At 34.7% G+C, this 11,292-nt stretch overlaps 1 protein-coding gene across 2 annotated transcripts; it reads left to right on the top strand.

Moving 5' to 3' along the window:
- Positions 1-1,636: 1,636 nt before the first annotated feature.
- On the top strand, positions 1,637-4,432 carry LOC149150352 (aldehyde dehydrogenase family 2 member C4-like). 2 transcript variants are annotated; one of them, XR_016263013.1, is made up of 4 exons: positions 1,637-1,811; positions 1,905-2,047; positions 2,232-2,426; positions 4,002-4,432. XR_016263013.1 is itself a non-coding variant. In XM_089441111.1 (3 exons), the coding sequence occupies exons 1-3, from the start codon at positions 1,709-1,711 to the stop codon at positions 2,307-2,309; spliced, it is 324 nt and encodes a 107-aa protein (XP_089297237.1). In that variant the 5' UTR covers positions 1,637-1,708; the 3' UTR covers positions 2,310-2,930. The 2 variants fall into 2 exon arrangements, 1 of the variants encoding a protein (XP_089297237.1); XM_089441111.1 differs by lacking the exon at positions 4,002-4,432 and having other exon boundaries at positions 2,232-2,930.
- The last annotated feature ends 6,860 nt before the right edge of the window (positions 4,433-11,292 follow it).

The following is an 11,292-nucleotide window of genomic DNA, read 5'->3' as shown; positions in this document are numbered from 1 at the left end:
TACATTGACCAAGAAAGATTTATAACTAACTCGAAAACTGAAACCAAACACACAAATAAACACACAGGATTTACGTGGTAAAACCTTGACAGGGTGTGAAGGAAACATCCACGAGGCAAGGGATTGGAATCTCTATTAATTCAACAATAATTCTCCACGATTACATTTCTCGTGCATTCACTAGTTTTATACAATCCTCCTCCGTTACATAACTGCTGTTTCGGTATAAAACTAACCAGTTACATTTTTACCCACCTTTACATAATTTGTTGTCGAACTTCCAACAGATTTTAGAGGTAGTTGTAGAGGCTAGCAATATAATTGTATATTTCTATGATGAAAGCAACAAGTTTCGATATGAGAGATGTTGCCCACGTCCTTTGCAAGAAAAAACGTAAATGAAACTTCTAAAATATGATCCCTTAACAAATAAGACTATTTTTACTAGATAATCCTCGGTTTTCAAATGGAATTGTGCTTTTATTAAAAGAAGATTACATGCTCATGTGTGAGACATGCAAGAGAGGATATAGTATATGTACTATGTATTTTAGCTTAGCATTGATTCATCTTACACCGTACATGATTAGAATAGACATTATAATATATATATATATATATATATATGTCTATTATATATCATGTATATATATATATATATATATATATTCTTTGTTTTTCGTTACTAGATGATTACTTCTCTCGCTTCTCAATTGTGTGTGTGTATATATATACAATTTAGATTGTTTTGGGTTCGATAAAGTAATTGGAGAAAACAATGTTTGGGTTAAGATGCATAAATCATTGAGAGGAGAAGCTTGGAAGCATGTAAATGTGCATAGAGAATTTTCTTGTAGGTCCTTAGAGCATAAATTAATTATGGGGATGTTTAAAAATTGATTAAAAATCTCAATCCATATATCTTATGCCAAAGCGATTCACCAAAAGAGAACTCAAACCTTTCCCACGGAAAAGAAAACTCAATTTTCCAAATATTTTAATCGAATTAATTGATTATATCTGTAGGACTATAATCATGTGAATAAGGAAATTCAAATGACCATACTAATTCTATTTTTCATGATTCTGTGATTGCAATTCTCATTCAAATGTAGAATGACTAAGAAAACTTCATTGAGTTCAAAATTATGTGTTGTAAACCTCCTTAAATATATGTGTTGATCTTTTTGGCTAGAAGAGTTGAACTTCAACTCCTCTTACCTTATAAACAAGTATGCAACCATTAGCCCTAATAACTCCAAAGGCCCATAATGTCGTGATTTTTACGCCGTAAGGCGTTTTCTTTGAGAAAGACATCCCTAAAATGTGACGTGTGCGATCCTGAGCCATTGATTATGTTTGTTAGATGATTGGAGTGTTTTCTGCCGTTCGTTTAATGGAGCATGAAAGCCCAGGACTAGCGTGCTGGCGATGAGACTCTTCTGCTGGCGATGAGACTCTTCGCAGACACTGTCTGCTGGCGATGAGACTCTTCATGTCTTTCTTCCCTGCATACGTAGCAGCCTTGTGCTGTTACATCAATAGCAACCCTGTGCGCATGGAAAAAAAATAACATGACTTGAGTTTGACAGAAACTTGGCTCGCCGTTTTCCACGCTCGTCCAGATCATCCACAGTATCACGGTATCACGCACTGCAACGTTCGATTATCATTCGGAGCCTCTCTCTGCCCCAAAAGAAACTCCGAGATGGCGTCCCTTTCTTCCCAATCGAATGCCACCGTTTGCCCCCCAGTTACAGTAAAGCATACGAAGCTCTTCATCAATGGAGAGTTTGTAGATTCAATTTCAGGTATTTAATTTCTTGATCCATTGCACAGTATTTTAAAGTCAAATCAAGATTTGTGTTTAGATCTTTAGGGCTGATTTATTTGTATCGTTGCAGGGAAAAAGTTCGAGACTTTGGATCCTCGAACAGGGAAAGTGATAGCGAGCGTATCAGAGGCCAGGCAAGAAGATGTGGATTTGGCTGTAAAAGCCGCTCGCGCAGCATTTGATCACGGGCCATGGCCTCGCATGTCTGGCTATGTAATAATTGTTATTAAGACTCTGCATCTTTTGCTGCATTATGCTGTTTTCTTGTTTTTTTCTCTTTTCCCTTTCTTTATCAATATTGTTCATCTTCTGCTATATTTATATTATGTTGTTTTCTGGTTTCTTTTCTGAGTTTTTCTCTTTCTTCTTTTAACGGATTAGCTTGCTGCCGGTTCAGGAAAGAGGGTGCATTCTTCACAAGTTCGCGGATCCACTCTATGGCCTCATCCACTCTACCGGCCATCACAAGACCTGATATGAGGGTGTTGTAGTTTACTGTATTCATCTTGCATCCTCTAGCACGCATCTCATCAAGAAGCTTGAAAGCATCATCCATCCTTCCAGCCTTTCCAAGAGCATCAAAGAAGGCGTTGTAAGTGTAAACATTTGGATTACAACCTGACTTCTTCATCTGTTTGAAAAGATCCCAGGCAATATGCATATGGTCAGCTTTACATAACCAATCAATAAGAGTATTGTAAGCAATAGTGTCAAGAGCAACGCCTCGATCTTTTGATTCTTCAAATACTCTGTGAGCGTCAAACACTCTTCCTGCTTTGCATAGGGATTTGATGAGAGAGCGTACCACATATATGTATTGACTACCACCCTTAGCCAACATTTCTTCATAGGTCAAGATTGCCTCATCCAACCTGCCCACTCTGCCCGGGCCATCAATTAGTGCTGCACAAGCAACATCATCGGGAAGCAGTCCCATCACATCATAGAACTCCTTGAACACTCTCAAAGCATAATCCATTTGCCCAGCTTTTGCAAGCCCTGGCAAAACAGTACCCATAGTTACAAGGTTTGGAGAAAATTTGTTTTTCATATCTTCAAAGAGCTGGCAAGCTTCATCAATTCTATTTGTTTTTATGAAACCATCAATTAGTATGTTGTAAGTTATCTCATCAGGGTAACACCCATTTTCTGTCATCTCTTGCATTATCTTGAAAGCCATATCTACCTCTTTATTCTTACAGAGACCATTCAACATTGAATTGTGTGTAATAACATTTGGTGGGCATCCCTTTTCCCTCATTCGTTGAAATAACTCTATTGCTTCCTTAACCTTGCCATCTTTGCCAAGCCCATCTACCAGAATATTATATGTTATAACAGTGGGGAGAAGATTCATCTGCTGCATTTTGTGAAACATCTCCCATGCCTCGTCTGTTCTGTCTTCCTTGTAAATAATATCAATCAAAGTATTGTTAGTGACAGTGTCTGGCTCACACCCACTTTCTATCATCTTCAAGGTCATCCCAATAGCTTCATCCACTTTTCCTGCCTTGGCATAGCAGCATATCATGATATTATACGTGATTACATCAGGGGACAGACCTGTCCGTTTCATTTCTTCAAAAAGTTCATTCACTTCTTTAATCCTTCCTACCCTCCCGAGGCTATCTATACAAACATTGAAGGAAACAACATTTGGAGGTGTGCATAAATTGTTCTTGTCTGGCAGCCGAGAAGAAAAAACCCAATGCCTGCTTTGGATCAGAATATGATTTAAGGACTTGTATTACATGGTCGGAAGTTAACCCACTGACAGTACCTGCCTGATGTATTGGCGGGAAAGTCGTGTTAATTTTGGGATTTGGATGCGCGTTAATTGCCAGTACAGTTTGTATGCAAGAGACCTTCATTGAACACAAATTGAAAGATAATGCCCCACTTGTTTTTCTTCCTCTTTTGGACCGAAAGTGCCCCACTGTAGCAGACCCTTCTACTCCTGCTCTGTATGTACAACTACAGACTAATTCCACTTCTCTTCCATTGGAAATTCCTATTAAACATGTCTCCATTACTCCTACCACGGATAACTAAATTACAGCAATTCAAAGGGGCCCAAGGGTTTACTGTCTGAAATGCAAATAGATTTTCACAGAATGATAAAAACATCAGACACAATCAGACTAACCCGTTAAAAGTATGCGTACAGGGCATGAAATTCAGAGGCAGAGGAGATACCTCCTTCGAGTGCTATGTGCCAGTGTCCATTTAGACTGGTTCGGTCTCATGAAGGGACGTTATCTTGAGCGAGTGGCCGGACCTGCCTTCTGTTTTCGACCTCCCATTTTGTATTACACGCAGAGGCACTTACTACTTGGCCTCCTTAAATCTATGAAGAATAACGTTACTGTCTTCAAATCATAAAGGAAAATGGTTTTGATCCGTTGAAGTTTTATGTTATTTTAAATTTAAAAGTGATACATTGCAAGAACATTGGTATTAAGAACATTTTATGGCAATATACGCAGATTGGTGCTACACTTTTTGATCATTGACCATCTAATTATCTGTTTTGGACTTACAATATCAGCTTTCATGTCTGGACAGGATTTTCAGAGCCATTTAATTCTTCTATTCCCCTTTCTGAGGCTTTGAATGACCAATTTAGGATGGATCTCCATTAAGAGGTCCTTCAGTATGTGCTTGGATGTGGAGGTTGTTGAATCTTAGTTGGATATGAGAGATTCTCTCCAACAAGATTTTCTCCTAGAATAGAATGTGGAGTTAAGTTGTTGTTGGCTTGAAGTCTCAATGGAATAGTATATTTATCTTTAGTTGAAAACCTCCATGTCTAAATTCACATTGAACTAGATGGAATAAACAATTCAATGTGTTTATGTGTGTTATGATTGTATTTTTGTGAATTATTGTGTTTCTTATTCAATTCTTTTGAAGTAAATTTGTTACAATAGTTTAGTTATTTTGAGAGCTAATCCTTGAAATAATTGAAGAAACCACAAAAGAGAAACTTTGTACATACATGTTTCCTATCATGTTGGAAACTCTATACATAAAGTAACTGACATTTATGTGGAACAACTTGCTCTTTTTGTCCTTCCCAAATTCTTCAAGGATCTCTTAAAGTACATAATTGTTTTATAAGCTTCCTAAGAACCTTAATATGTTCCTAGGTTGGAAAACTAAAATGGTATTTTATTATTGAACAAGGTCATTCTATGTAGGGTTGAAATTTGATATCCTACCTCACAAGTTAAGAATTTTTTATGAGAAGTTCTAATTTAAATACTCATTTCATCTAATGTTCAAATTTTAATTCTTTAGTTGATCTCTTAATGTACACAATTGTTCCTTCTCAAATTCTTTAGTCATCCTTTTCAAATTCTTCAATAATCCTTTATTGTATACAACTCTTTTATCAAGCTTCCTAAAGCTTTAGTATATTCTTAGAATACAAAAATAAAATGATATCTTGTTCTTTAACAATTCATTTTATGCATGGTTGAGAGAAAAATGCATATTATGCTAATTGAGGAATGTTTCTCGCTTGTCGAACTTATAGTATTGAATTTAACACACTAACACTTTACAACAATGAACTAACAATATTCATGATGAAAATAGCAATATGGAAGATTCATCTGCATAATGAAGGCGGCAATATGGGAGATTCCAATCACTTTCCAAGGCATTTTTTAAAATGTGGATGTGACAAAAGGTTGTTGTGGAAGGTGTTGTTTGTATATGGGAAATTTCTTGATCATTGTGTATAATCCTAATGTTGATAGATATGTCTACTAAGTGGTTCCAGTTAATGGGGCATTGATTTGAGCGTTCAATATATTCTTATTCTTTATCAAAGTATTCTTTTGTTGTATTTGTGTTCTTCAATTTATGCCTTACGGCGTTTCCTTTGCAACATCTGGTGCAAATGCTAGTTATAATACCTATAGATCCTAAGACCATTAACTAATGATCTTATAAAACACAATGTTGCTAAAGTAATGGTTTCTAATGGTGGACTTCATGGTTAATGGTTGCATACTTGTATACAAGGTGGCATATTTTAGTCTAAAATCAGCCACTATCGTTCTTTACCTAAGCCAACCCACAACAAATCACTTAAGGTTGTGTAGTTGCTTTACTTCTCCTCTACTCTATGTTAAAATGGTCTTTAATTTAAAATCAGTTAGTCATTCTTATGATTTGTTTTAAGTTTAAAACAACAAACAAGATTGACAAAGTAGGGCCCATTGCACTGTCTTTGCTATGAGAGGCTCCCTATAATTTTTTTGAACAAGACTTATAATCAACTACTTTTAATCTTTACAATTATTTTTAATTTGATTATTAACTCCATTACTAGAAAAAATGATATAAAAATAGGTTTTAAAATAGAAAATATGTTATATAATTATTAATATAATGAAGAAATAAGATTTAATAACTAACTTGTGTGTGATGGTCATTTTGTTTTTTTTCCTCAAAAATTTTAATATAAAAAAAAATATTTTAAGCAAAGTATTACTCGTGAAGGGTTAATTTGTTATCAGAGTACCGCTCTTGCAGTGCAAAATTTTAAACATAGCGTTGTTTGTCATTTAAAAGATTAAATTAAATTCAAACCCTTCCTTCCACTACTCATCAAGTAGCCCAACCCAAATATTTACCATGAAACAAACCATAAACTTTGACTCATAAAGAGGAATCCAAATTCAAACCCTCTCTTCCACTGCTAGTCAAGGAGCCCAACCCAAATATTTACCATGAAACAAATGAGAACTCTCCCAAAAACCAATGACAATAGTGTTGGAGGTCTCTTGAAATATGACATAACCAAATCCATTTGTCATGACGCAAAGGCATGTGGTAAAGGATGGCCACCAAGCCATCTCTCTTAATTGCGTGGATCGTCCATCCCATACTCATTTCTCTAGTACATCAACACCTAGATTAAGATTAAGATTCTTTGAAATAAGAAAAATTGATATTTTAGTTATTCATGTGTTTTTGAATTCTTTATATTTATATATAAAACACACACACATGATTTTATATACATTTTTCATAATAATGTAATGTTGTAATTCAAGATTAATTGAAATTTTTAACTTGTAACCTTTTGTAACATATTCAAATATAATATCTAAAAATTGCAAATTTTATTTTAATTTGATCGATATTATAACAATATATTATACACAACAAGATAATATTACCTTTCATATATACTATAATCATATAATATATTATAATATTACTTTATGGAAAAATGTGTTATTTATACACAACAATATAATATTACCTTGCACATATATATATATATATATATATATATATATATATATATATATATATATATATATATATATATATATATGTATATGTATGTATTTTATAATCATATGATATATTATAATATTACTTTATGCAAAAAAGCATTATTTAATTTAATCTAAACATATTGAAATTTGATGTTCAATGCATGTGAACTTCTCTAAATTTATAGTGCACTATGTGATATTTAATTTTAAAATTTGAATTTGTACAATAAAATATAATTTTATTATAGTTTGTAGTTTTTAAATGAGAGATATATAAATTTATTTAAAATGAGATATATATAATAAGAGGTAGTTATGTTTTATCTATTATGTTTAAATGACTTGTACTTATGTTTATGAAAATGAGATAAAGTAAATGAGATTTATAGTAAAGTTGTTGTAGTAAAGTTGTTGTATTACAGTGTTTTAAATTCATATACTACTCAATGGCCCACTATCACCATGGTGCCCCCTAGTACACCATGGCTTTAAAGGGGGTGTTCAACATGGAGACCCTCGTTGTGCGTCCGCCATTTAACCGGGAGCTACTTTTTGAAGGTTCAATAGGGGCGCCAGATAGATCAATGATCCATGTACATGATGAGGTCCGTGTGGTGTAATTAGAGCTAAGATGGGGGGCGAGGTCTAAAACGGAATACTGCCCGTGTTTAAAATCACCTTGTCTTGGTTGGTGGTAACACCATGGAACCTCATCCTTGTTGGTATGGTGTGACGTGGAATTGTGTGTGCAAACATTGCAGAGCCATTTAGATTACATGTGGATGCCATATGTTATCAAGATATTGGCCTAACTTCAAGTGGTCATAACTTTCAATCTAAGAGTCGGATTGAAATGGAATTTATATCGCTCAAAACCCCTCGACAAGCTAGATGCGATCATGGCATCAAATTTTGTTTCTGCAAACATTGGAAAAGAAGGATTTTCGGTGAGGCCATATTCATTACAAACTTGAGAGGTTAGGTTAATTCATAGATAACACCTTCAAGAGCTCGATATATTATGATGGGTGAGAGGGAGTGTTATAGTTATGTTTATAAATTTTAATAAATGGTGTGTTATAGTATCAATGGTCATGGAAAGTTACATCCATTCATGTTGAGTTGGATTCTCCCACCAATGCCTTATGAGTCATAGAAGAGATGGAGATGGCTATGGGAAAGGAAGAAAAGCCCCCGCACAAAGGAAGAAGGATAATTTCAACTCTCTAACTACACAACCTTTGGCAGCATCTTGGAAAACCTTTTATGGGTTTACTAGTCTTTTTCTCCCACTCGTATGGCTTCCATGACACCATAGTACCTTGTATAGATTCCACCACACGATACTTCTTTCCAACATGATAACTTATAACTATGGTATGTATTCTTTGTCGGGTCATATCTTTTTCCTCTGCTCTGTCTTTTCGAAGATCAAGGTAAACACACAAGGAGGATTGTTTTCTTCCTTTTTTTATTCTGCCTCTTTAGCCATACCTAATTTCATTTTTTTTCGTGTGAGTTGGGGTCAATCTCTCATGTTAGCCTCTTAACATACTTTTGAAAGGATTTATTATACCAACATAAATTCCCATTCACTATTATTTTCGTTTTTAGAAAATAAAACAATATTTCATCACATGTCCTTTAATTTTCCTCAACCCAAGAACAAATAAAATATGCATAATAGTATTGCATCTGTGAATGTTGGAATCCTTCAATGAGCCTTTGTCCCAACTCTACAAATACGACATTAGTGAGTTAGATGGAGTTTTATTGTTATTCACGAAGCCACGTGCTTGAGGTTGGAACCCTTTTCGATAGGATTCTTGTGGCGCTCCACAAAGACATTGATGCGATCATGTCGACGATGAATACTATGGAGAAATATGATTTCTAAGATAGCGACATGACCCTTTGACAGAATAGGGAAACCCCAGTTATTTCCAACAAAAATAATGTCTTATATCCCATAAAAAAGGCATATACCTCGATTTACAAAACCAAGTGATTTGCCTCCACTACCATAATTTAGAAATGTTTTCTAGGAGAGGGAGAGAGGCAAGGAATCCTTTAGTGGGTATGATTTTTGTTATTTCATTGCGGATTAAAACCCAAGAATGAGAAATAGAGATTGCACATTTGTACAAAACCCTTTGAAAATACCCATTGAGTCGTGGTGATTGTTAGTGCTAAGATGGTATCTCCACGAAAGATAATATGTACCAATGATCAAATTGGTATAGTTATGGATGCTAATAAAGTTGTCGAAAACAAAGATTATTTCCGAAGGAAGAAAAAAATAATTTTTTCACGATAGCGGAGGAAACTACGAGTAATGTAGGAAGAACATTTGTTAATGCCACACTCTTTCTTTCCAATGTGGTTAGGGAATTCCCTTCCCTTGAATCAAACTCTACCATGTTATAATTCATTCAATAGAAATGCATGTTCGAACGGAAGAAGCGCGATGATAAATATTGTAGCATGATTTATTAATGATGGGAGGAAAGAGAAAGGCGTTTATCTCTAGAAAGAGTTTTAGTTATTGGATGTCTACCTTTTTTAATAGTGTGTCTTGTAAGTTTGTACAAAAGAAATCCAAATGTTGTAGATGTGGAGAGATTGCTCTACGTGTGCTATTGAACTTCCATATGAAATAAACTATTTTTTGTTTTCATAGATAAGAAGATGAAAAACGGGGCTTATGGAAAATTGCACGCTAGATAGTAAATGCACAAGTTTATATATGAATTTGCCTTTGAAAACATGGTTAGGTTGCTAGATCAAATGCAAGTTCTTAGCATTTTCAATGAAATTGTTAGTGAACATGTTGTTTGTGCTTTGAATTTTTTCTCGCATTTGTAAAGGAAACACATTGATCTTAGTCAACGAATATGTAAGTGGAAATTTTGTTGGAATTCACTACTCTAATTGTTACCTAGCAGAGTATAGATACTTCAAGAAGAACAACGGACGAAGATGTTGAAAATTGAACGAAGGTGTTGGAGATCCAAACAAATGTTCCTAGTGCATGCATGCCTTTAGAAAAACATGAAGTGCAACAACAACTTGCATGCAAGAAGCATGGTTCATCAAAAATTTATAAATGCGGGTTGTGTCCATGCATGAAGAGGTAACTGAAGTGAGTTGGAACACATGGGAAGTCACTGTGAGAGAGAGAGGCTTGGACCAAGCTCTAGAAATCACCAAAGATTGAGGAAAGATGCACTAGCATATAAAAGTAACTAGAGACATCCTTAGAGAGAATGATGCATGCCGTTCATAGTTTATCTTTATTGTGTTTATTGGGCTTATTAGTTTGAACACGCATTGAATTTTTAAACATTGATATAACATAAAAATTATTTTGTTCAAATTTGTGATCGTGAGAAATGATAGGAGTGTAGAGACCTAGTGTGCATGATTCGAGAGAAGGAAGACAATGTTTGTGTCATATGCATCATAATCTCTTGTTGATAATTTTGTAGCCGTGCATAGGAGTATTAAGAATGTAAACATCATTCCCAAGTATTCTTGGAGAGGTGTGGTATAAATGAAAGCAAATATAGCAAGGCGGTTAGTATGCTCCCATTATTCCTTGAATGAATATTGTTTGAGGAATATTGTGACACAAGTATTTGTAGGTAGGTGCAAAAAATGCAAGATTGATGGACGGGTGCTATATCTCGACTATTAAAAAGATGAAATGTTTGTTCAAAATTCTCCAATGCATTAAGTGAATGTTAGAATCCTTCAAATAGCCTTTGTCCCAACTCTACGAAAGCAACATTAAGGAGTTAGGTCACAATATGTGGAAGAACGCAATGGAGTTTTACTGTGACATTCATAAAGCCATGTGATTGAGGTTGGGATATGATTTATGAGGAAATGGCTCCACTCTTGGAGAGAAGAAGTAGACCGAATTTTTTGCCAATAGAAATAATATATTTTAGCCCATCTAAAAGCATATTATTCTCAGTTGTAGAAAAGCGAGTGGTTTTCCCCCAATACCATAGTTTAGAAATATTGACTAGGAGAGGCATATAGGCGAGGAATCATGGTATGCATGTGATTTCTTGTATTCCTTCACAAAAAAAACTCAAGAACATAAAATAGAGATTACACATTTGTACAAAATCCTTTGAAAGGAAGCATGGA

The sequence above is a fragment of the Pinus tabuliformis genome, chromosome 9, assembly GCF_031772625.1.
Source record: "Pinus tabuliformis cultivar Carrire ecotype Pingquan chromosome 9, CPIR1, whole genome shotgun sequence".
Classification (NCBI taxonomy): domain Eukaryota; kingdom Viridiplantae; phylum Streptophyta; class Pinopsida; order Pinales; family Pinaceae; genus Pinus; species Pinus tabuliformis.
This window is presented reverse-complemented; position numbering and strand designations above follow the sequence as displayed.